This window comes from Sphaerodactylus townsendi, linkage group LG08 (genome assembly GCF_021028975.2).
Source record: "Sphaerodactylus townsendi isolate TG3544 linkage group LG08, MPM_Stown_v2.3, whole genome shotgun sequence".
In the NCBI taxonomy this organism is placed as follows: domain Eukaryota; kingdom Metazoa; phylum Chordata; class Lepidosauria; order Squamata; family Sphaerodactylidae; genus Sphaerodactylus; species Sphaerodactylus townsendi.
The window spans coordinates 25,360,443-25,387,458 of NC_059432.1; the positions used below are offsets into that span (position 1 = coordinate 25,360,443).

The window sequence follows — 27,016 nt, forward strand, 5'->3', positions numbered from 1 at the left end:
GTACATCCAGAGACTGATTTCAGCACCATGTACTTTCTCTGAGAATGGTTTGGAATTATTTCCATTTAGGAATATATGTGGAAACTGTGATGGAATAGAATCAACTTTCAAGCGCTGCATTTCCTACCCATGTGCAGAAACCAATTCATGTTTTTTTTGAGTCCCGACATAGTATTTTTGTTCTGCAAGGAATGCTTGGGAAATCATGCCTCTGATTAATGTTCTTTCCTAAATGTCTTTCTTGTTTTCACTTGTTAGACTTTTCAGCTATTCTCCATTCACTCAGCTATTCTGGTTTCTTCTGGTTCATGGCTGTCTCACAGCAAAGACTTCTGATCAACCAGAAGCCATTCTGGGTTAGGTCATCTGCAGTTTTAAATGCTTTGGATAACCTGAGATCAACAAACCAAGACTTTTTTCTTCAACATGCCCACTTCTTTCTCATCCCATCATGGAACTACCCATCAAATACTGACAACTGATACTGTCTTTATGAACACTTCCGTGTTTACAAAAAGTTGTAAGACCATCGATTCAATCTGGCCACTTGTCTTTGCAGCAGTCTGCTGGTTCCTTGTATCTGTCAACACCTGTCATACCCACAAAGATTTTCAGTTTTGAATCAGCATTTTCCACCTGTGATTGCTTCACATAAACAATTCCAGAACACTCCATTGAAGTATGAGCCTTGTGTTGGAACTGTTCCTAGCTTTTGGGCAGACACTGAATCATTGAATCAATTCCTGGAGTTCTGAGGTTCACAAGTCTGGTAAGGAAATGAACACAAGAAACACTAGAAGCCACCAAAAAGATTCCCTTCAAGTTATTTATCTGCTACTGGGCAGTGGCGTTCCTGCCTAGGGACAGGGGGTACCCTTTGTCCCCGGGCGCCCCCCATTTGGTCACGTGGGGGGGCGCCAACATTTCATGGTCGTTTGTGTGTTTTTTAATTTTTAAAGTGTTTTTCACGCTCCGGCCTGCAGGGGGCGCATTTTTAAGGCTAGCTTGGCACCCCAAAATTTCAAGGGTACCATCCAGAGACTGCTCTGATGAGACCACCAAATTTGGTGATAGTTTGGTTCAGGGGAACAAAGTTATAGACCCCAAAGGGGGTGCTTTGCTCCCATTGTTTTCAATGGGAGCTAACCTGAGATGGGGGCTACCCATTTGAGGGACCATAACTTTGGTCCCCCTGAACATAACCTCACCAAACTTGGGTGGCATCATAAGAATAGTTAACAGATGATACCCTGAAAATTCAGTGTCACTAACTTTAAAAAATACACCCCTTCCAAAGGCACCCCAAGAAATTTGCCCAAGATTCTTTGTTTTGCAGTGACTTTGCTCCCGGTAGCCAATGGGGAATTTTCTGGAGTGTGTAGGCGAAACAGCATTTTTTGAAGATAGAGACACCAGACTTTCAAGAATTCAGCTCCAGGAGGGCCTCCCTGGTAATAGCGCATCCAGGTTTGGAGCCCCTTGCTTCTGGGGGGTTCAGTTTTATGGGCCCCAAGGGTTATTTTTGTTTCCAGCTCCTGCACATGGCAAGCCTGTGGGCTGGGTTCTCTCAGAACTCTCTCAGCTCCCCATCCCAGAAGCAAAGCTCACCAAGCTTGGATGCTATTACTCCAGGCTCTTGGAGCCACCTTGAATGTCTAGCGCCTCTATCTTCCAAAGAAATGTACAGCCCTGCCTCAGAAATTCCTGATTAGCTAAGCAATGGAACAAGAAATCACTAAACAACAGAATCCTTGAAGTGCCTAAGAAGGAATATTTTTTAAAGCTAGTGACATAAAATTTCAGGGTATCATCTTTTAACTCTTCTTATGAGAACCCGCAAGTTTAGTGAAGTTATGTTCAGGGACCAAAGTTATGGTCCCTCAAATAGGTAGCCGATTAACTCCCAGTGAAAAACAATAGAGATAAGGGGCATTCCATTTCAGGCATCCCTTATTGCTGCCCCTGAATGGCTGTCATATTTCGAATGGTATCATCAGGGCAATCTCCTGAATGTCCTGAAATCATCATGGTGCTATAGCTTTAAAATACACTCCTACAGGCCAGTATAAAATACCCCCCAAAACACAGAAATACCTTTGCATTCTCATTTTGTTCATATTTGGGCAGGACATAATGGGATACAATTTTGTCGAATGTGCCCCAAATTGCCAAGATTCAACCAGATCTGCCTGTTTTCATCTGAATCTCCAACCCTCAAAAGTGATGCTGTTTCAGGGTGGGGAGAATCCACCCAAACAGCATCACTTCCCATGTTTGAACCAGGGACCCCAAGTTCTCCCTTTAAGGTGGATTTAAAAGAAGAATCTGAGTCTCCTAGTTTTAAAACACCATTGAAAGTGATGCTGTTTTGGGGGTGGATTCCACTTCGGAGGTGTTTTGTGAGGAGATGATGCTGACTTGTTGTTTGGTAAAATGTTTTTTGCTGGGAATTGATTTGTAGCAGAGATTTACATGCTTAGCCACCACTTGCACTGGCTTGGAGTTGTTTCTACTCTGGCTAACAACCTACCTCCTTAGGGTTGTTGGCCAGTTAGGAAAAGGTTGGTGGGGAGAGAGCCATGTATGTTTTGATAGGAGTGGGAGGTGTTTTGTGAGCTGGTACAAAATCATTGTTTGGTCTTAGTGGGGGGAGGGTGGCCACCCATACATGGCCAGTGGGTGGGGCAAACTCAGAGTTTGTCCCCGTGGCTTCAGCCTGCCTAGGTACTCGCTACTGCAGGGCGTTTCCTACCTACAAAGGGACAGAGTGCCTTTGTCCCCAGGCGCCCCCATTTGGTCACGTAAGCCATAACGACTTCATGGTCGTTTGTGTGTTTTAATTTTTTAAAGTGTGTTTTCACGCTCCGGCCTGCAGAGGGCGCATTTTAAGGCTAAGGCACCCCAAAATTTCAAGGGTACCATCCAGAGACTGTCTCTGAGATCATCTCCAAATTTCAGGATAGCTTGGTTCAGGGGAGCAAAGTTATAGACCCCCAGCAAGCCCCCATGCTCCCATTGTTTTCAATGAGGAGCCAACCCAGATGGGGTTACCCATTTGAGGGACCATAACTTTGGTCCCCTTGAACATAACTCACCAAACTCTGGGTGGCATCATAAGAATAGTTAACAGATGATACCTCGAAAATTTGGTGTCACTAGCTTTTAAAAATACACCCCCCCTTCCAGCACCCCAAGAAATTTGCCCAAGACTCTTTGTTTTGGTAGTGACTTTGCCCATTGTAGCCACGGGGAATTTTCTCGAGTGTGTAGGCGAGGCTGCACATTTTGAAGATAGAGACACCAGACTTTCAGGGTGGCTCCAGGAGGGCCTCCCTGGTAATAGCGCATCCAGGTTTGGAGGCCTTTGCTTCTGGGGGGTTCAGTTTTATGGGCCCCCGCAAAAGGGTTATTTTTGTTTCCGGGCCCTGCACATGAAAAGCCTGTGGGCTGAGTTCTCTCAGAACTCTCTCAACTCCCCATCCCAGAAGCAAAGCTCACCAAGCTTGGATGCTATTACTCAAGGCTCTTGGAGCCACCTTGAATGTCTGGCCTATCTTCAAAAAAAATGTACAGCCCTGCCTCAGAAATTCCTGATTAATAGCTAAGCAATGGAGCAAGAAGTCACTGCAAAACTACAGAATCTTTGGGCAAATTCTTGGGGTGCCTGGAAGGGATGTATTTTGTTAGTGACACCAAAATTTCAGGGTATCATCTTTTAACCATTCTTAGGATGAACCACCAAGTTTAGCGAAGTTAGGGGGACCAAAGTTATGGTCCCTCAAATGGGTAGCCCCCCCATCTCAGGTTAGCTCCCATTGAAAAACAATAGAGATAAGGGGCATTCCATTTGGGCATCCATAAATTTTGCTGCCCCTGAACCAAACATCGCCAAACTTCGTATGGTATCATCAGGGCAGTCTCGGATGATGCCCTGAAATCATCATGGTGCTGCTAGCTTTAAAATACACTCCCCGCAGGCCGAAAACACCAAAAAATACCCCCCCCCCAAAACAATGTAACACCTTTGCATTCTCATTTTGTTCATATTTTAAGCAGGACATAATCGGATACAATTTTGTCCTAATGTGCCTAAATTTGCCCAGATTCCACCAGATCTGCCTATTTGCCTCATCTGAATCTCCAACCCTCAAAAGTGATGCTGTTTCAGGGAGAATCCATTCAAACAGCATCACTTCCCATTTTGTTTGAACCAGGGACCCTACATTCTCCCTTTAAGGTGGATTTAAAAGAAGAATCTGAGTCTCCTAGTTTTAAAACACCATTGAAAGTGATGCTGTTTTGGGGGTGGATTCCACTTCGGAGGTGTTTTGTGAGGAGATGATGCTGACATGTTGTTTGGTAAAATGTCGGCTGGGGTGATTTGTGAGATTTACATGCTTAATACCCACTTGCACTGGCTTCTTGGAGTTGTTTCTCTGGCTAACAACCCACCTCATTAGGGTTGCTTTTTGACAGGAAGAGCAGGGGAGAGAGCCATGTATGTTTTGATGGGAGTGGGAGGTGTTTTGTGAGCTGGTACAAAAAAATCATTGTTTGGTCTTAGTGGGGGAGGGTGGCCACCCATACATGGCGGGTGGGGCTTCTCAAACTCAGGTTTTGTCCCCGTGGCTTCAGCCTGCACCTAGGTGCAGCTCTGCTACTGCAGGCATCATGGAGAATATTCAGAAGGTCTCAATAGTAAATCAATGCTCCCTAATCTTGTTGCTGCAGATACCTTCAACGTTATTGTGCTTTATACCCAAGAGCATACAAAATTTTTACCAACAGCTTGTGCCTTGGGTTTTCTTTCTTCCAGATGCTGCCTACCAGTCACAACTCCAGATTATTTATTTATTTATTTTTGCTTTAAGTGGCAATCCCCTTTTGTATTTAATTTCTTCATCTTAGCAATTTTTTGACTTCATGCTAGTGGACTTGCCCATCTGTAGACAATGTTTCCATACTCTTTCTAATGGGAATGTACATAGCAACAAAGAGCTACAAATCACCTACAGTTGAAGAAACGAAAGGAGGTAGGCGGTAGAATGAGGGTGTGAAGGGGTCAATGAATGTGGACAAGGAGACAAAAGAAGCCTAGAGGAAGTATCAAGTATAGAGGATAAAGGGGCAAGATAAATGGTGGTTGGGCCAATGGAGGGTGAGGTAACACTTCTGTCAGGCTGGAGCCTGGCATCCAGCAGAAGAGCATCAGGGGGAAGGGGAGCTCCACAGAGTTAACCAAGGCCGTTTCTGCACGGGCAATTAATGGCGGCCTGGAGACGGTAAAAACGCCGTCTCCAGGCCGCCATTCACACAGGGGGCGCAGCTGCATCGCAGCTGCTCCGCCCGCCCATCGCGAGGCCGGCGTTTTCCCAGAGCGCTTGGAAGCGCTCTTTTTGGGGAAACGCCCCCTCGAAGCCACTGCTGAGCGAACGGCAGCGGCTTTGCGACGCCTCCCCCACCTGGCACTTACCTTGTCCTCGGGCCTCCGGCACGTCATCGAGGCCTGGGGACACGCCCCCCTGCCCTGCACCGCTGCCCTCGGCGATGCGCTGGAGGCCCGGGAACATGCCGGGTTGGCCGGGCGCCGGCGCTCTGCGGCGCCGGCTGCCCGGCTCTTTCCAGGACCGTCCGTGTGGACGGTCCCAGCGTCGTCGGGTCGGCGTCGTAAACGCCGACCCGGCCGCTTCCGCCTTCGTGCGGAAACGGCCCAAGTTACTCTCGTTTTCCCTGAGAAGGGACTCTCACAGCTAATGCCTTTATGTCATTCTTCTGACCTTGGCCTCATCTTACATTCCTGCTCTTCACGCTTTCTGTTGCTTGAGATGGTATTATGGGCTAGAGGGGAGGAGAAATGGGGATTGATATATTGGGGTTGTGTGAAGGTTCTGGCGGAACCAGCTTTTTCCCTCTTACCCATGTATCTACCAATAAAGAATGCTTAACCCTCAAGTAACAAAGTCTGGTTTGGATTATAGGTTCAGGGTTTGACAACGTCCTTCACAGGGCCTTATTATACCAAACTTAAAGATGCTTCAGCCCAGTTCATGGTTCAGCCCTACCCTGAAGCATGAACTGAGGTCCATTTTACCTCTTCCTCTATCTGCATTTACGTAGCATCTGAATCTCAATCCATACACCTTGGTTTTACTACTGAGTACCAAAGGATTGGAATGTAGCAAATGTTACATGGATATTTAAAAAGGGGTCCCCAGGAAATACAGAAAACTACAGGCCACACCCCCATTCTACAGCCTACACAGTGGAATAAAAAAAATCTAACTTTAAATATATACTGATAGGGTCTGAACTGGCTGAAACCGAGAAGGACAGAGATCTGCAGTGGATACCTCAATAAAAATGCTGACTCAGTGTGCTGCAGTAGCAAAACATGCAAACCCCATGCAAAAACATGCAAATCAAATTCTAGGAGAGTATTTGAAAATACAGCAGCCAAATGTAATGCCATCAGTGGCGCAACCTTATTTGGAATACTGATAATCATATCTCAAGAATGATATTAGGGACCAAGAAAAAAAAAATATGAAAGAGGCCAACCAAGATGATTAAGGGGTTGGAGTCCCTTTCCTAGTTGAAAAGGCTAAATTATTAAATTTAATAAATCATAATCATAAAGGGTATGAGATGTTTATGTTTAGGAGGGAAAGATGACTAAGAGGAGGACATGATAAAGGCTGCCTATCTGTTACTGACCTCAATTGGCTATCAAATGCAAACCTACTGGCTATCAAATGCAAAGCTCTTTGTGGCCTTGTATGTGTGAGACCACTTCTACTCCAGTGCTCTGCCACAACAGTTTCACTCATCCATGCAGAGTTTTCTGCAGTTGCCAACTGCCTGTACACATGCTTTCTCTGTTGTGACCCCTGTCATGCCCCCACAGAAGCTTTTGTTATTTTCCTATTAAGTCTAAGTTTCCCTATAGCTAGCATGTGTTTAGTTCCTTATACAGGGTTTTAGTCAGACCCTGTCCCTTTAAGAAATCTCCTTAGAGGCAGTCTTCCTTCTTTACCCAGCAATGCCCCTATTTACCTCAGTCAGTCTAAGGTGCCTAGGGATTTGGAAGGCTGCAATATCTGTTGCGTCTATGGTGCATAGACTAGAGTGTGTATAGTCTAGAGAACATAAAGTTAAGGTGTCAACAGAAAGTAGAATCCAGACAAAAGACAGAAGGAACCAGGAGGAAGCATAGACAAGTGGACTTTCTTGAAAGGAACCAAGAAAGAATAAAAGTCTACAGCTTCAAGTCTGTTCACCAGTCAAGCAAGTACCTTATCTTAGTCAGACCCAGGGAGGAGTTAGCGTCTCAATTCTTCTAAGCAATAAACCTTGTTCTTGAACTGTTACACCCTTCTTGTGTGTCTCCCACTCTGTTCCAGCCAAGAACAGGGCACCTTTGGATTGTTTTACTTGGGGAACAGAACACCACCCACCCACTTTGGACCTGCCTGAATAGGTCAGGGAGGCACTCACCCTCCTGGCTTTTTACAAACTATGCAAAACTGATTTATTCAAGAGGGCTTTTCTGCACAGGCAATAGAGTTGTACGGTGCTGAAAGATTCACAAAGTTACTCAGAACTCAGTTACTCAAAGTTACTCAGGGACTGTGATCTATACTAGTGTGTACAGGTTATTGAAACTAGGATCCTGCTACAGAATTTAGCATAATTTAATCATTAAATGATGCAAAATTCTGTCGCAGGATCCTAGTTTCAATAAGCTGTACACACTAGTATACTAGTGTACACACTAGCTGTACACACTAGTATACACACGTGTTAATATTATGCTTTGCTTTAGGCCTGTTTTAAGGCTTTGGGTTGGTTCTGCAATCCTAATCCTATGGCATTGTTTAATGAGTACCGCACCCCTCAATCGTTTTGACTCACTCTTTGTAATCTATCTTGAGTGCAGGTGAGAAAAGTAGACTATACAAAACTTAAATAAACAAACAAACAATAGAACAATAGAACATGGGTGTATCCAGTGAAGTTGAAGTTGATAGGTAATAAAGTCAGGATTGACAACATGAAATACTCTTTATTCAACAAGTGATTAATTTTGGAATTCACTGCTAGTTGCTATTAGTGATGGCTGTGAGATTAGAGGGCTTTAAGAAGGGATGAGACAGCTTCATGGGGGGGAGGTCAAACAGTGGCTGCTAGCAATGGTGCATAAGCAGACCCTCCATAGTCAGGGGCACCAAACCCCTGAATTCCAGGGCTAGGAGACAGCCTTGGCCTCTAGGTCCTGTTCATTGGCCCTCCAAACCTGCCCAGAGTGTGAAACAGGATGCTGAGAGATAGACTACTGGTCTGATTCAGCAGGACTCTACTTATGTTTTTATTACTAGTCAACTCTTCGTGCTGGGAAGGTTTGTGCTTGGGAAAATGTTGGTCCCTGCTATATCTGGGACCCTGAAGAAGCAAGCAGGGATTTAGCATGCTCAGCTCACCTGAGAGCCCTTGTTTCATCACGGGAAGGACCCTAAGTTTTGGCATGCCTAGCATGTTGCCTCCATCCCAGGCTCTTGAATAGGCGTTTACTGCTGCTACATTCTAGCAAATCCAGTTGAACAGACCAAAGCCACGGGCACTTCAGCATACAAAGGTCTTGTGGTCGGTGGCCTGGTAGATCTTGTTCCTAACCTTTCGGCTGCATCTGTGGCTGGCATCTTCAGAGGTACATCACATACGCTACTCTCTGTGATACACCTCTGAAGATGCCAGCCACAGATGTAGCCGAAACGTTAGGAACAAGATCTACCAGACCAGGCCACGCAGCCCGGAAAGGCCAGAACAACCAGTTGAGTCGGGCTGTGAAAGCCTTCGACAATCCAGGGGTCTGCAACCTGCGGCTCTCCAGATGCTCCTGGACTACAAATCCCATCAGCCCCTGCCAGCATGGCCAATTGGCCATGCTGGCAGGGTCTGATGGGAATTGTAGTTCATGAACATCTGGAGAGCCGCAGGTTGCAGACCCCTGAAATACAAAGGTGAGTTGGGCAAACTGGTAGGCAGGGGCAGGAATGCAAGACATTGAGATCCAACTGGCTCTGAAAACGACAGACCTGTCCGCAAACGGCGGACCGGGAGCGGTCTCATAAAGTCTTCCACGGAGGCAACGACCATGAAAACAAAGCAACCCACCGGAGTTGGGGATGGGGAATGGCCCGGGTCCCGCTCCCTCCGCTTCCCAATTGCTTCCCCGCCGCTATCAATGACTGCCCGCCCGGCGTGTCACTTCAAAGGGGAGCTGATGAAAGGCGCTCGGCGGACCGGCGGGGCTTTGGAGGAGGCGGGAGCCCCGGGACTCGATCCCACCCCGCCGTTTTGCATAAATAAAGAAATCATCGCACAGAGAGACTGGGGCTGGGGGGGAGAGAGCAGAGGAGGTGACTTTGGGAAGCGGCGCAGCCCGCTCGTCCGAGCCGGGGAGAAAGCGCGCGCGTGTGTCATGTTACACAGACGGCAGCAGGAGCCCCCGTCCGACTTCCCGATCAGTGGCGACTGACCTCTCTCTCTCTCAGGGGGGGGCCGTGTCCTGCTCCGATAAGGAACCGGCGTTCTGACAAAACACCCGAGGGGGTGGGGGGAGAAGGGGGGAGAGGCAGGACAGCCCCCCAGCCAAGCTGCCGGAGAAGGCTCTTCCTAGATCGCTCGCCCACCAGCCCTTCCTCGACGACACAGCTCAACTTTTTGGGAGCTTGATTGGTTTCCTTTTCTGTTTTGAAAAACTTGGCTCCAGATCCGCGTTTTGGTTTTTCCCCCCAAAGGAGACCGGCTTTCTGCTCTGCTCGAGAGGCCTTTGGGGATCCCCGTGGACGGCCGCTCGTGTGGATCGGTGCTGCTGCGAGGACGCGTTATTGATCCCCCTATTTATTTATTTATCTGTTTATTTATCGATCGATCTATCTGTGGGGCCGCCTGTGCCGGCGGGCGAAGGCATGGCGGAGGAGAAGGGCGCCGCCGGGGGCGCCTGGGAGAGGGGCTGCTTGTCGTCGCCGGCGCAGCCCAGGACGGGGCCCGGGGCCCGGTGGTGCTGCCAGGTGCCTCAGCGGCTGGCCTCGGGGCTGCCCGGCGTCTCCTGCCTTTCCCTGCTGCTGAGCCTGCTGCTCTACCTGCGGACGGCGGACCTGCAAGCGCGGGTGGCGCACTTGGAGGCGGACAGAGCCGCGCCGCTCCCGGCCTGGCTCTCGGCACCAGACCAAATGGAGACGGCTATTTTGGGACGAGTGGACCAACTGCTGGCTGAGGTCGGTGCGCTTTCGTTTTCACCGCATGCACTTGCCCGCCTCCTGCCGCCTTCCCCCGAAGCTCGGGAGAGGAGAGAGCGTCAAAGTCACTGGGGTGGCCAAAGGCCCCTTCGGGCTTCTCTTTGGCCCCTTCCGCACATGCAGAATAATGCACTTTCAATCCACTTTGCAGCTATCCACTTGCAAACCGTTGTGAAAGTGGATTGAAAGTGCATTATTCTGCATGTGCGGAAAGGGCCTCTGATCCTTTATTTCTTTCAGGGTTTGGGATGGCAGCTCCAGGAGCTCCCTGGATCACTTTAACAGTTAGATCACAGGTATCAAACTCGCGGCCCTCCAGATGTTATGGACTACAATTCCCAGCATTCTGGCAGGGGATGATGGGAACTGTAGTCCATAACACCTGGAGGGCCGCAAGTTTGACACCTGTGAGTTAGATCCACCAGTGGGTAGGTCGACAGCCACTGCCAGTAGATTGACTGCAGAGTTCAAAACCTAAGCAGCCTGATGTTATCCTTGTCTCTGTAGGTTTCAGTCAAATGGGACTTGTGCTCCACTTGCTGGCGCAGCCCGATCCTGAGCCTTCGTTTACCTGTGTGTTTTCATAGAAGTTTGGTAGTAAAGTGGTAGGTCATGGATTGCTAGGAGGGGAGAAAACAACCAGAAGTAGTATGGGGGTCATTTGGAAGGAGCTACTCTTAGGACAATGGATGACCTGAGGGTTGGCCTACTACACAGAAACAAAACGTGGTGCTTATATCATGGCAGGTGATGGAAAAGGAGGATCAGGCAAGGACTGTGGGGGCATCTTGATCCCTCCTTGTTCAAATGTAGAAGAAACTGACCAATGTTACTTCAGCCCAAGACGTTTTTCCAATGATGGCTTCTTCCTATTGGGGGTGGGGGAGATGATGGCAAACCCAGTGTTGGCAAAGATCTATGAGGAGGAAGAGCCAACCCAGCTGAGACCTCCTTGTCAGGTGACACAAATGAAATTTGAGAGGCTGTTTACTGAGTGGGCGGGGAGCTGTAGAAATAAGCACAGTTATCAGGAGTCACTTCGCAAGATCACAGCAACTGAGTAAGTCTTCTGCCTTACAACAGGAGAGCTTTCCTAATTTCATTCCAATGTATGCCTAGATCTAGTGCCCCACACTTTCCTCGGGGGCGCATGGCATCTTTTGAGCTTTGAAAGCAAACTGTGCAAGGGATTTACTTTTGCACTGCAACTTCTGCAGTTCCTTTGCATCAGGTCAAATCTAGCCAGAGCCTCAAGCAGGTGGTCTTCCCAATATGACTAGTAGAGATCTTTTTAATGAGAGATGCCAGAGATTGGACATATGATTTTGTGCATGCAAGTGTGCACATGCTGTACCAATTATCTGTGGCTTCTTCCTGAACTTCATCAATTTCATATCAGCGCCTCACTTACATGAATGTATTTTAGTGTTACAAGCACCAGTTTCACTGTGCTAAGGAGCAGAGTATGGTCAAGGTTTCCCCAGACCAAGGAACAGAAGATGAGCTGGGATAATCTCAGCCTTGGTCTGTATACATACATACCTGCCTTGAGCTATAGACTCTGGTTCCTGCAAGCCTGAAAAAGTATGTTAAAATTTGCTTGGAGGATCAGTACTGCCTATTAAAATGTGAGCTGTCTGGTTCTGTGTTTGATGACTCAGAATTACATTCTGTTGAGTTCAGTTGGGGCTTATTCCCAAACAAAATGAAACAGGACTGCTTGAATTTCATTTGATATTTACTGTCACTGATGAAGTAGATTGGCATTCATGCTCCAAAGAAACATTCTCTAGTTCCAAGTAAGGTTCTCCACTTGAGTATTCCACTTCATAGCCTTCGTTTCTTTAATCAAATGGATTCCTGGTTTTGGTTATTAGCTTTGTGGAAAGTCTGGGGAGGCCAGTGCTGCTAAAGTAGTGACTTCAATGTAATTCGTTTGTCTGCTACAACTTGCAAAATCTCAGTGGCGTAGCGCCCACGGGACAGGGGGTGCCGCATCCCTGGCAGAGCTGCAGTGGAGGCGTGGCCAGGCCATGGAGGGGGCGGGAGTGGGCACCACTGCAGCAGTGGCACAGGGCATGCGAGCACCTCGGCGCAGTTTCCCCTCGCTCCGCCTCTGCACAATCTTTACTGAGCCATACATAAGACCAGCTCAAAATGGTATGAGTGATGACTTTGTCTCTTTAAAACAGCTATTCTAGTGATCAGGGAACATCTTGATCCTAAAAGCTACTGCATCAGCACATAACTGGACAAGATGGGGGCTACTGACAGTGTTCAAGAGTGGTTAGAGTGTAATATGCCAAAGTATTATCAATCAAAGTATCAGTATTATCAACCTCACAGGGTTGTTGCTGTGAGAATAAAAAGGGAGGAGAGGAGGAAAATAAACATCCTGAACTAGAAGAAGAAGAAGAAGAAGAGTTTGGATTTATATCCCCCCTTTCTCTCCTGCAGAAGACTCAAAGGGGCTTACAATCTCCTTGCCCTTCCCCCCTCACAACAAACACCCTGTGAGGTAGGTGGGGGAGGAAGGATGGGAAAAATATATTCCAACTACTTGGAGGAAGGATGGGAAAAATATATTCCGAATAAATAAATACTCCAGCAGCAGACCAGAAAACATGTAGCTCTGCTGGCAATAAAACTATAGTGCACCAGCATCACAGGCAGATGTGCCGGCACCAGTCTCTAGGACTTGGAGTGGAAATAAGTTTCATCAAAGCACAAGCTGTATATAAGTGCATTGGGAGGAGTCACTGGGTACTTGGTTGCAGTGCCATCCTATGCGCAGTTCTTCCAGTCTGCAATCAGTAAACTTAGGCTGATGTAATTCTGTATAGGACTTCACTGGAACTGTTATGCTGCCAGTTTCTGTGTATTCCCACTGCTATATGCCAGCATCTTGTTGCTTGCCTTGCTTAAACCCATGCATGACTTTGCTGAGAAGTGCATGACTTTTTACCTGGGATGCTTATGAGAAAGCTATTCTGGCCACACTTCTTGCTAGAGCTCATCCTGCATTACTCAGTCCTGGGCATGAACTTCCGTGAAGCGGATCATATACCACGTTGTTTAGAATCCAGTCTTGGCTCCAGTAGGGCTGGAGCACTGAAGGGCTGCTCTGCTCTGTGTAAGGCAAGGGGGTCAGTGAACTCTCTACTGCCAGAAAATATTCTACCTTCTTTATTACTGCTAGCAAAGCACATTGTCTTTCCCTCATATTTTTGCAAGTATCTCTGAAGGAGAACCGGAGTTCCAAACAATTTTGAAGTTTTGTTTAGTAAACGGCATTCCTTTTTAGCACCCTTTGATTTTCCCTCCTTCCCCTTTTGCACTTTGTGGTGCGGTGCAGACCCTGGGCTTCGCTTTTCTATTCAACTCTCCTCCACAGTCCAGCGGCAGCCACCTGTTCTGCAAAGATTGTCAAAAACTTCTAAGTTCAAACCCTTGTGATTTAGAGTCCAGTAATATTTTTTTCAAGTGGAAAAATACATGGGAAAGAATTGCACTGAAATAATAACATGAAAAGATGATGTAAGACAAGGTACTTGTCAGAATTACGTAGAACATAAGTATTGGCTTTGCGGAATTTGATAAGTTCCTCTCATTCCACTCAGCAGTCTGATTTCTACAGCTGCCAGCCAGTTGCTGCCAGGTGTTCCCAAGCAACGCATTTGTCCTCAGCATCTGGTATTCATACATGTTCTGCTTCTGTAGAGGGCGGTTCTATTTAACCGTCCATTGACAGAGATGACCCTTGGGAATCTGTCTAACCTTTTATTTCATTTAATCCTTTATTGTTTAAATTTTTCTACCCCACTTTTCTTCCCAGTGGGGACCCAAAGCAGCTTACAACATTATTCTGCCCTCCTCCATTTTATCCTGACAACTGCCTTGTGAGGTAGGCTATATGGTGACATCGTTCCTGGCTGGCCCATGATCCCCCTGCAAGCTTCCATGACAGAGCTGGTGACTTGAACCCCCGTGTTCCAGACCCTAAATCTGACAGTCTAGCTAGCACTCTGCACTGGCTCTTATAAAAGCCATCTCCTCTGGAGGCAACAACCGTTTCTTATGGTAATAAATTCTGTTCGTTAAATCTGCATTGTGGAATGAGTAACCTTTATATCTAGTAATTTGCAGTTCAGTGATAAAACTGGTCTACTGAGAATTTTACTGAAGTCGATTCAGTGGGCTTCTTCCCAGGAACGGCCTTTGAATCGCTCTGCTTTCTGTCCTTTTGTACCTCCAAAGTGGGAAACAGTGACCACAAACCATGGTGAGGAGCACAAGAGTTGGAGAAGAGGCGTCCCATCGTTTATCCCTTTTGTTCACTAAATTGCCCTACCCTTAATAGGGGCATATTAGTATGCACAAAGCAACAAAACAGTACCTCTCAGACAAATTATTCCCTCATGTCCAGGAACAGCCCTGGTCTTCATTAATTAATATAGTGTTTTTTGGAAGAATAACTGGCTGGCAGATTTTTAAAAGTATACAGATGGGAGAAACTGGGAAAAATACAGAGATGAGAGAGCTGTCTGGCTGGCTGGCTGGCTGGGTGTGCTGCAATGTGTGGGGGCAGTTCACTGGCACAAGGTATCTGAAGTCTGTTCCACATGTGTAGCAGAATCAGGTGGTTGAATAAATGGTAAGACTTCAGAGGTGGCAAAGAAACCATCATTTTGAATGCTTTGTTCTTTCTGGAAGTGGAAAATTAGTGCAGTGCACAGTGAATTGGACTACAATTATGCTCCCTGATACGTTACCTTTTCATCGCAAGTTGTTTTTACTTGGTGGAATGGTTTTAAAAAGTGCTGTTGTCCATTTGTGGTCTCAAGTAGTTGAGTTCTAGGGCCACACGATTCTACATCTCCTTCTGTCGTGTGTGGACTGAACCCGAGCTTCTGGTAAAAGGAACTGGCAGAAATTGTTTGAGAATTCTCAGTCCAGAACATGTAGAAGAATTAACATTATGAGGGTTTATTGCTGGTTCACAAAGCCCTGTCTGAAGCGACCACAAATGAAGCCACTTGGTTACTTCTGATGTTCTCAGATGTACCACATTTTCTTCTAGAAAGGCTTGGAAAGCTGAGCAAGGATGCAGGGTACCCCATATGACATGTCAAAGCATCCATACCACTGTGCTGGTCACCATATACAAAAGCACCTGGTGGTAGCTTTTTCTATAGATCATCACCATATTTTAAAAGGACATGCAAACAGACTAGCAAGAATAGGAACTGCTCCCTTTGGCAACCGTTTGGTACTGACTTTGATCCTGTTTGTTTAATGTCCCACAACCTCAGCTAAATCGACAGTCAACATGTCTTTCTTTCATGGCCTATGTGGCACATGTGACAGCATTAACTAATCATGTTATGAAGCTAATTGAAGCTGAATTAGTGAGTAATGGGCCACTGTTCACAGATTCATATAGGCAGCAAAATCAGCAGAGCTGCATGGCAATACGCAAATGACACATCTTCTCCCTGCCCCTCCAAACACACTCGAGTCCTAAACATATTTACTTAGAAATGTCTCATTGATTACTTATGTGTGAGATGAATGGTAACTTCAGATGTTAAGATTCAAATGACTTGAAGATCTGCAGTTACTCAGATTAAATATTTGGATATGTGCAGAGTGGGAGAAATGATGGAATAGAGCATAAATTGAGCCAACACGCAAGGCTGAGATGAAACTGGACCACAACTTTAAAAAAACATCAAAACAGTTTGGTAATCACAGTGTAAGGAAAAGGCATAAAGCTCAGAGGCGGTGTGGTGATTAAGAGCAGTGAACTCTTATCTGGAGAACCTGGTTTGATTCCCCACTGCTCCACATGAGTTGTAGATTCTTATCTGGTGAATCAGATTTGGGTCTCCACTCCTACATTCCTTGGGCTGGTCACAGTTCTTTGGAACTCTCTCAGTCCCACCTACCTCACAGGGTGTCTGTTGTGCAGAGAGGAAGTGAAAAGAGTTTTTAAGCCCCTTTGAGTCTCCTTATAGGAAAGACAAGCAAGGTATAGATCCAAACTCTGCTTCTCTCCTTCATTGGGATGAAGACCAGCTGAGTTTAGGTAAGCCAGACCTGGGAGGAAGATGGTGTTGGGAGGCTCAGCCAGTCCCTGGTGGTATAACTCTGCTTTTTCTCTCAACCTGCATAGGACTGGCTTGGACACTGTATATGGACAGATCCATGTGTATACTTATTGATTTCCCTAGTGGGCCAAATAGTATCCCCTATATTATTTCAGCTCAGGGCAATGATGGAAAGTGGGCCACAGTTTGAATCAAGTACCTCAACTCTGGAATTGAGTAGAACCCACAATTCTCTTCTGACTGTTACACAGGATTCAGGTTGGGGACCCCAGGGCCAAGCTGTGTGCTCCTTTGTAATGAATGAAGAGGTCCTTATTCTCTATGAAGCCTGGTGCCTGCTACATTCCAAAGAGGCTTTCTTTATCAAGTCGTGATGAGTGTAAACAATTGTAACTACAATCAAACTGTGAGCACATCCAGCTATAGTTACACCATTAAGTACATCATTGGGATTTCTGAGAGAAGGCAAAAATACCCGGGCTTTCACTGGCCAATTGGTCCTGGCAAAGTTTAATTCCTAGTGCTGTTAAATAGTGACTTATCAATGTCACAAGGCCTGTATGACCAACTATCTTCTTTTAGTATGTGTAAGTATGCCCTAAAATTGGAAGTTGTTTCCTCAGTATTTAAGAGGCTTAATGAGGAAGCCCTCTTCACCCAAGTCTGTCCATTAAAGCTCCACCCTCTGAAGCAATACAATGTTGTCATCATTGGGAAATGCTGGCTACACTAGATGACCAAGCAACACAGTTTGGATAAAGCATTCCCACAACTGTGAGATCCTTCTGACCTAGAACAAACTCTAACATGGAAGCTTAGGACATTATAACAATTGTGGGTACAATCTAGCCCAATTTAAATAATGGTGGACATGGATTCTTTTGTCTGCCATTGCTAATTTCTAACCTGAACACCCCTCTGCTAAGTTCTCAAGGAACAATAGGTTTCCTTGGCACCCATTTTGGAAACTAGTACCCTAAATTAATGGAAACAGTATGGTTTATTACGTTGATCCAGATGCAATTTCAGTTACTTCACTGGAGTTACCAGAGTAGGTGAGAGGAGAAGGATGTATTGTAACAAACCCTTTCTACATTGTTTTACTTGAGTGCCAGTGGAAAGGTTGACAAGCAGTGTGAAGAAGAGAGGCATAGGGGAGATATTGGGAAAAGGCAAAGATGAGAGTAATCTGGCAAAAGAGAAGGAGAGGAATAGAAAAAAGAAAATACAATTTACTAGGATGACAAAAGAGATGGATAGCAGATCAGCAATAGGTAAGAGCGGTATAGAATGACTTGCCCCCCCAAGCAGAGTATTAAGTCCTTTCTCTCTTTCACGTTGTCATTACCTCTTACCACCACATTCTCAAGAACCAGCGATGGTGGCTCCTGATATTCTAACCCTAATGAGTTTTACAGCTGCAAGGTTCACATCATTCAGTGGTAACATAGTATAAAATACAATCAGGATTTGCAAAAGAAGGAAGGAAGCAAGCACATTAAGTTAATGAACAGCTCAGTTTAACTTGCTTGTTTCTTTTCCCTTCTTGTTGATCCTGGGAGCACAAACCATTTTTAGAAATGATGGTCAGGATCCAACCCAAGTGGAGCAATTTTGGATTTTACAACTTTCAATTGGGGAATAAAGCTTGTGCTATGTGAAATCGGTGTGACCTGTGAGGGCTTATCTTTGGTTAGCTGAGCCGTAAGTAAGTAAATGTGATGGCTGTTTGTGCTTTGAATGTCATAGGAACTAGTTTAATTATTTTATGCAATGTATATAAGGAAAGCATGGGCATGCTTGTATGTTACTGATCCTACTGCTAATGCTCTTAAGAGCCTAGACTCCAAGCCCTGAGAGGAAAAACTGAGGGACTTGGGAATGTTCAGTCTGGGGAAGAGGAGATTGAGGTGGGCGTGGTCGTTGTCTTAAAGGACTGTTACTTAAAGAAGGGCTGAGAGATGTTCCTGTTGGCAGCAGAGGACAGAACTTGCAATAATGGGTTTAACCAGGTATGACTGGAAATAAGAAAAATAATTATAATAAGAGCTGTACAGCAGTGGAATTGGCTGCCTAGGAAGGTACTGTGCTCCACTGGCAGTTTTCATTCAGTGGCTGGATGAACACCTGTCAGGAATTCTTTAGGCTGATCCTGCATTTAGCAAGGGGTTGGACTAGGGTAGTTTCCCCACTTACCTCGACCAAAGGTTGCTGCGCGCTACTCACAGCATGCGTCATTTCTGGCGCGCTCCCGGGCTTCCCCACGACCGTGCACTCTGCATGAGGAGCGCCAGGAATGATGCGCGCTGAGGGGGTGCGACAGCGGCAGCGTTGGGGCGGCTGCATTGTCGCCGCCCCTGTAGTGGGGAGTGCCGGGGGACCCCGCGCTACTTGGGGAGAGCAGCAGGTAAGTGGGGAAACGACCTAGGTGGCCTACATGGCCCCTTCCAATTCTGTGATTCTGTTAGGGTTGCCTGGTCCCTGGCAGTGGGTGTGGAGTGGGGTAGAGTTCTCACATCCAGACTGGGAAACACCTGGAGATTTGATGCTGGAGGCTGGGGAGGACAGAGCCCTCAGTGGGGCACAATGCCATAGAGTCCGCCCTCCAAAGCTTCCGTTTCCCCCAAGGAAACATCTCTGTAGTCTGGAGATGAGCTGTAAGTCAGGGGGATCCCCAGGTCCCACCTGGAGGCTGGCATCCCTGGCTGATACAAGGTTTAATGCTCTAATATAAGGGAGCGTCACCCAGGAATAAATGCCCCAAAGCTCTTTGGGGTCTGGAATTACAAGAGAATCTCAATATTACTCTTGCTTTTTAAAATCCTTGATCCTGAGAAAATTGGGAACACTTAAACTCTGTGAAATCAAAGGGACATCAGATTATTCTTAAATACTAATTGGCTGATACTTTGAATGTTTGTAATGAAGATCCTTTGTGCTCACTGGAATCTGTTGACTACTAAATGTGCTCCAGAATACAGCTTAATCACACCTACTTGAAGATCCATTCCAGTCTCCACAGACAGTTTCGCCAACAGGGTGGAAAAATAAATATCTTGTCCCTTTCATATATGCCAAATGGGATATAATTTATCTGGATACTGTGAAAAACTTCAGCTGACTATTTCTGCACATGAAGCTTTCATGAAAGAGATGGGACGTTTTTCCAGGCCTCTTGGGTGAATGCTAGCCACGGAAGGATTAAGTTCCGCCTAAAATGATTGGATAGCATATCTGATTGATTGGAGACAGGATTAAAAACACATAACTAAGGTGGTCTGAAGTTGCCTGAAAAAGGAGCAGAGCGAAGCTTGGCCATTGCCTGGACCGGAGACCACCCCGGAGCTCTCCATTTGCCACTCAGGGTTCTTTGAAGGAAGTGTGGAGTGTTAGAGCAACAAATGATAAAAAAGTACAGTTCAGTTGTGATGACTGGTGTAGGAGGGTAGCCTTCAGGATGTCTTGTGTTTTTTGAATCATGCTGCAAATTAGATTTTAACTTGAATGGAATTGCTGCAGAAAACAAGAGGGTTCAGCAGTCTGTGTGGCCCGAGCATCAACCTGAGAAACCTGAAACTAATTAAAAAAAAAAAACCCTCCAACAACCTGACTTCTGTGCACATTATCCTACACATTTAATCACTTAGAAGACAGTGATATGAGTGGTATATATAATGAGTACATCTGTGCAAATGAAGCCTTTGTATATTATTATACCCTGGAATGGGAATAAGTATTTCAGGGTTGAATCCTGGCTCAAATAAAGCCCTATTACAGTGTTGTACATTAGTGTGGTAGTGGCAGGAGCTGGGCTGTCAAGTATACATCAAATACCCTTGGAACTAGCCCAGCCCCAGAACTTGTTCTCAGCATTAAGACTCAGCAATCTTCCTTGCCCTGTCAGTGGGCAGGAAGCTGTGGAGTGGAGTTTTCTCTTACCTAGGAGTGACAGCATGCTTCCCTGACAAATATGTTCACTGACTAATAACTATGTGGAAGTCACTGAAAGAACCTAGCTGCAAGGGTAAAATTCCTCAGTGTTTATGGGACATTAAAAACACAGACTTATACACAAATAAAATGAGCCATTGGCATTTAATGTAAGGGCAAGACTTTAAATGGAAAAAGGCAACTGTAATAGATCACAATTGCCACTGGTTTTTTCATTAAATGAACTGTGAGTTCTTACAGTAGACTCTCCCGAGGAAGTTAATTAAATGTACAATTGCTTAGAATATGTTTCTACTTGGACAAAAGCTACGGTGGCATGTATCCAATATCCCCAAATGTATTTATTCAGAGATGTTATTTAGGGCAAATTCACACATTAATAAAGTTCTTGTGCCTCTCATAGGTCCTGTCAATTGGTGTTCTATGCTTAGAACTTAATCCTGAGGGGTGCAGGGCCTGACTTGGATTGGCCTCGTAGCACACAAGGAGAAAGGAGGTTAAGCCTTCCTGCTGGCGCTGTTTTCCCAATGTGAAATAGCCCCTAGGTACGGCTGTCTCTGGCACTGGGGAATCTTACATTTATTGCAGGGCTACTTAGATTTTCCCTGTGAGGTAAATAGCAGCTTTCCAGGGAATTTCAGGTCAGGAAAATATCACAGGAGGAAGGATTAATCCTCTTTCCCCCACGTTACCACAATCTTAAGCTGATTCAGGGCCAACTGTACCTGGAAATTAAGTTTTGAGTGTGGAGCTCCCAGGAAATGTGGGGGATGTGAAGACTTTGTGACAGGATTTTGAGACTTCATTAGGTTGACACGTCCATTCTGGCAACCGGCAGGAGGTTGGGGAGACAGTTTATGCCAGTGATGGCGAACCTATGGCACGGGTGCCAGAGGCGGCACTCGGAGCCCTCTATGTGGGCACGCGCACACAGAGTTCATCATGTGGGGAGTGGAAAATCACCCCCCCACACACACACATATCTAGGCTGGCCTGGGCCACTGAGCACGATGTGCGTGCACCATGGTGAGCAGGGAGGACTTGGCTGGCGGGCCTGGTGCCTGTGCTCCGGGTGGCTGCGCCCAAGGGGGGAGGGGGGCGCAGAGGAGGTGGAGATGCTAGAGAGGCACAGAGCGGTGTGCACAGGACTTGCAGGAGGCTAGAACAGGCTGGCCCCTGCTCGAGCGGGTGGGGCAGAGGAAGAGGGAGCCAACCGGTTTTTTCTAAACTAAAACCTCAGCATTCAGGTTAAATTGCGGGGTTGACACTTTGCGATAAATAAGTGAGGTTTGGGTTGCAATTTAGGCACTTGGTCTCAAAAAGGTTCGCCATCACTGGTTTATGCATATGTATTGTCGAAGGCACAGCTACAGGTGAAACATCAGGAGAAGATACTGCTGGAACAAGGCCAAACAAACCAGAAAACCCACAACATCCTAGTTATGCGTAGGTGCTGGCATCACACCTGGGGGAGGGGATACACTAGCCCTCACCTGCCTATCATCTGAGTGGTGGCAGGCAGCATAAGCAATCTGCAGGTGATTGCCCACCTTTACCAAGCAATTGGGAACTCTTTAGACTTCATAATGGGTGAACAGTGGAACACTGCTCTCATGAATGCAGACCTGACTTGTCCCTAATAAACGTACAGCATGTTTTAAGTTTAAAATTCATTGCTTTGCTGCATACAAATGACAATAGTCTGTTTTCTCCCATCACTGTCCTTTGTCAACAAATTATCTTAAGAATACAAATGTTTATAGAGTGGATTGACAAAAATACTTCAGATGATAACTTGTAATGGATGATTGACTGCCTGTTCTAGTTTGTCCCGTGAGGAGTTTTTTTGTAAGCTGAAAGTTTACCCAATCATGTCTAAAAGAAGTTAGTTAGAAAAAAAGTATCACCACATCCACTGTGTTGTGTATTTTTAGATGCATGGTCAGTGTGGACTTTTGGAAGTGAAAAATTCAAATGCCATGCATCACACACTGTTAACATCTAACTATATAAAATGACTGACTATTTCACGATGGGCTACATAAAATCTACAGCCCAAGGCAGAACTACAATTAACATAGGGTTGTCTCTTCCTATAATGTTTCTGTGCACCCCTATGATGTGAGTTTTTCTGATCTCTTCCGTGATATCCAAATGTCTTTCTTTAGTGTATTACTTTGCCCTGCCAACAGCATGCATTTTTGCTTGCATTTATTTATTTTTATCCTACTTTTCTCACAAGTTGGGAGTCAGTGTGGCTGAGAAAATTGTTCTCCCCTCCTCTGTTTTTGCACAGCAACAACCCCATGAGGTAGGGCCTGCTAAGTGAAGGTTGGTAACAGGCCTATGGCCTCCCAGTAATAAGGTTGCCGGGTCTGTCCTGGAAACTGCTGAGAACTTTATGGGGATGAGGTTGGGGGCAGAGATCTGTGAACAGTTGTTTGCCAATACTGGAAAAATGGGAACCCTACCGAGTAAACTTGCATGGTAGAAGTGGGGAACCAAACCCAGGCCTCCCAGTATCCTAATATGACACTCAAACCACTATTCCACACTGGCTGTCAGTGGCAGCCATGATTCTAATAGAAGAATGTGAGGTGGGGGGAAATGGTGTAGCACTTGGACTAGGACAGAATTGCCTGGTATCCCCCTGGCAACCAGTGGGGAGGGGGGACTTACTGAGAGCAAAGAGGAGCCTAGTGATGTCACTTTCAGTCCTTCATGTCCCCAGTGACACAGGAACAAAAATTATGTGGTAGAAGTAATTTTTACCATAGTTTTTGCCCAAATACTAGAGTATCCCCATGTTGCCAGCAATGTGATGATGCCATTTCTAGTTTGCTCAGGAAGTGACATCCAGTGGTGTAACTGCCAGGGGACAAGGTGGGGACTGGCACACTGGGTGGAGCCGTTGGGGTCACATGGGGGGTGGAAAATCGCCCCACACCCCTCCTCCTTCCCCCTTCCCCTTCCCCGCCAGGCCTGGCAGAGGCTGCTGCCAGGCACCTCTGCCCGGCCCCACCTCCCTTTGGTGTGCCAGGAGTATGGTCTTCAAGCTGTGCAAGTGCCCCATGGGTGTGGCAGGACCTCCCTCTTTCCCTCTCTGCCAGTGCCGGCGAGGGGAGACGTGGCCCTGTGGTGGCAGCACAAGGGTGGTGGACTTGCTTCTCCTTCCCTCTCCGGGTAGCCTGGCAGGAGCGTGCCAGGGGCATTGGATGGCCACTGTTGGGAGCTGAAAGTTGCTGGTGAGGGAATAGGATTGCACGCCATCCTGCGCACACAGGTGCCACTGCCAGGAAGCTGAGCTGGTAACATTGAGACGCCCCACCAGGTCCCACTGCCAGCTGAGGGGGGGGGCAGTGCAGAAGGGCAGGACTCAGGGGCAGCATGGGGGCGGCAAACTCGGAGTCCGCTCTGGGCTCTGTTTTCCCCAGCTACGCCTCTGGTGACATCCTTATATTGCTGTTGATGGAGGCCTAGGCCTTCTTTTGTTGCTGTTAAGTCCCCTGCCTGCCAGCTTATTGGGACTGAGGGGAGGAGCCCCTTTAGAGGGTCCCCCATCCTTGGCAGGGGCCTGGCAACCCTAGACTGGGGAGACAGAGTTCAAATTCCTGCTCTGAACTTTACAAAAGATGCAATCCTATACCGAATTGCACATCATTAGATTTAGAACCCTGTAGTGTGAGTGACCTTGGCCCAGAACGATCTCTCTGCCTAACCTAATTCACAAGGCTGTTTGTGAGGTTATACCAGAGGTGGTGAGAATGTTATACATTGTCTGGAGCTCCTTAGAGGAACAGGGGAGCTTACAGAAATGCTATCAGTCATTTAAAAAGTGACATAACATTGTAGCAAAGACAGGATTAATCTTTCCGTATCGCGGAACATCTGCTGGGAGATATTAAGATTTTTAAGAGTTGCAGAATTCTGTAAAGGGATGTCATTGATTCTTCAACTCTCTCTACATCAGAAAGTATGTGTGCCCTCTTCTAGCCTAGTGCATACAGATTGGTTTTTATATTACTTCAGGAGGGTGACTGATATTGCTGGATAGTTCTTTCCCATGTTGCTGTGGTATAATGTAGACACTGGAGATACCACATGGAAAGGGCTTAAGGTGAGGTTGTCATAGCAGACAGCCTCTTTCTGGGAAGTTGGCCTCAGTTGCAAGGGAATCAATGATATCCTTGCAGCCTCCCAATTTCCTCTGTTACTGGAATGGCATGGGAGTTACCAAACATGCTATTAAGAGTGTGAAAGAACCAGTAAGTGCTTTATTTCTGTCTTGAGAGCTCAACTAGGCTTCTGGCTTCCTCCAGCAGCATTCATTCTGGAGAGCTAGGTTGGACAAAGCCTTCTTTCCACAGCTTGAAAACAATGTATTTCCGCGCCTTGGCAATTTTGGAGCTATAAATAGTAATTAAGTTCCTCACATTGCATTTTAACTTGCTAGGTTGAGAACTGGTCACGGAGCCTTTTGAATAGTACAAGCCACACAGTATGGCCTCATCTCTCAATTTGCCAGAAGAAATGATATATTTCAGTCTCAAGAGAGGCATTCGACAAGCCAAGATGAGTTATAAGAGAAAAATTGAAGATTATTTTAATAATAACAACATGAGGCAGGTGTGGCAGGGAATTCAACAAATTACCAACCATAAACCAAACAATGACATTTCTGTGGATGGGGATTCTTCTCTAGGCGGAGGAGCTAAATCCACTTTGCCCAGCTTTGAAACAGGTCTATCAGAGGAGATGACACACAGCCGCCAGGTGATTGCAGCTCACCTCACTGTGGAGGGAACATGTAGGTGGGAGGCAAGGATTTTGAGGAGCTGTGAATCCAAGAGGAGGGCTGCTGGACGGATGGGTATTCCCGGTGGTGTTAAAAGGAATCATGCTAACCAACTGGCTGGTGTTTTACTGGGATCTTTGTCCACGATCATTTTATCCCAGTCCACCACCATTCCATCTTGTTTGAAAGCTTCCACCATTGTTCCACCTGCAAAGAGATTTCCTACTGACAATCTTCAGGATTATAGACCAGTGGCACTCCACCCCATCATCATGGAAGTGTTTTGAAAAACTTGGTCCCATAGGCATATTAGTTCTTGCCTTCCAGATACATTTGCTGATAAACATCAGTTAGCATATGGGACTAATAGATCCTAGGAGGGCATACATTGCCATTAGCCTCCACACAGCTTTGGCAGCATGGAACAGCAGGGGGAATTATGTCACGAATGCTCTTTCGCGGACTTTAGTTCCCTTATTTAATACAATCTGCGCCACAAAGACTGGTCGACGAAACTTGTGGATCTTCGGACTCTCACATTTCAATCTGTTTGTGGATTAGGGACTTCTTGTCTGGGCGTTCCCAGAGAGGGTTAGGCTAGGGAAATCGGGTTTCCTCAGTTCTTACCTCTAAATAGAGCATACAGGGGCTTAATGTGTTGGAGCCCTTTACTGTTCTGCCTTTATACATATGATTGTACTCCTATACATCATAGTAACACCATTATCAAATTTTGCTGATAACCTAGCTTGATTGGTGGGGCTCATCTCTAGGAGGATAGTCTGCTATCGGAATAGAGGTGGACCGACTGCTCCTCATGGTGCAGGGGAGAAAATAACCTGGTTCTTAACACTAACAAGAGACAAAGGAGCTCATAGTGGACTATAGAAGGGAATAGCTCAGAATTCAGCCCTTGACTATAAATGGAGATCAAATTAGAAGCCGGGGTGAAAACTAGTTTTAAATTCCTGGAAATTACCCATGATTAAAGAGGGATTTGACCTGGGGAATTTACACAGACTACATGGTGGTTAAGAAAGCCCAGCAAGACTGTACTTTCTGAGACTTTTAAGGAAGCAACAACTAGATGGAAAACTTCTGGTGTCCTTTTACGGCTGTGCTATAGAAGTGTCCTTCTAGCATCTGTGTATGTGGTTCTCCAGTTGCACAGTGGCGAATAGGAGCTCCAAAGGGTGATCAATACTGCACAAAGGATATGTCGACACCCTCCCTCCTTGGAAGAAATCTATAATGCCGAAGTCCTAAATAAAGCCCAAAGATATTCTAAGGGACCAGTCTCATCCAGCACACTCTCTTTTTAAAGCTGCTACCATCCTTGCAGGCAGTATACAGAGACCCTCAGAACTAGGACAAAGAGGCTTAGGACAGCTTCTACTCTGGAGCTGTGGCTATGCTATCCAGCTGCTTCATATTGATGTATTTGGGAGCTATGTAGGGATGGAGTGGAGGATGATGTATGAGTCTGAAATTGCATGAGTCTGAAATTGTATGGAGGTCTGAAATTGTGTGCATCGAGGGAATGCTGCTGTAAAATTTAGATTTGATAGCATTGCACAATGACAATAAAATGCTTATGCTTAAATGCTTATGGACAAGCCAAGATGAGTTATATAAGAGAAAAAGGTGAAGATTATTTTATAAATAACAACATGGGGCAGGTGTGGCAGATTCAATAGAGGTGTTACCATGCATAAACCAAACAATGATGACATTTTCTGTGGATGGGGATTCTTCTCTGGTGGACTAAATCACTTTTGCCAGCTTTGAAACAGGTCTATCAGAGGAGGTGACACACAGCACCAGGTGATTGCAGCTCACCTCACTGTGGAGGAACATGAAAT

At 46.2% G+C, this 27,016-nt stretch overlaps 1 protein-coding gene across 6 annotated transcripts in view; it reads left to right on the forward strand.

The window, feature by feature from the left end:
- The first annotated feature begins 9,400 nt into the window (after positions 1-9,400).
- Positions 9,401-27,016, forward strand: part of COL13A1 (collagen type XIII alpha 1 chain) — a 248,821-nt gene continuing 231,205 nt past the window's right edge. For all 6 annotated transcript variants that reach the window (XM_048505280.1, XM_048505279.1, XM_048505281.1 and 3 more), the window contains exon 1: positions 9,401-10,277. In XM_048505280.1, coding sequence (XP_048361237.1) covers positions 9,969-10,277 — 309 coding nt within the window. In that variant the 5' untranslated portion in view covers positions 9,401-9,968. The remainder of the gene's footprint in view (positions 10,278-27,016) is intronic.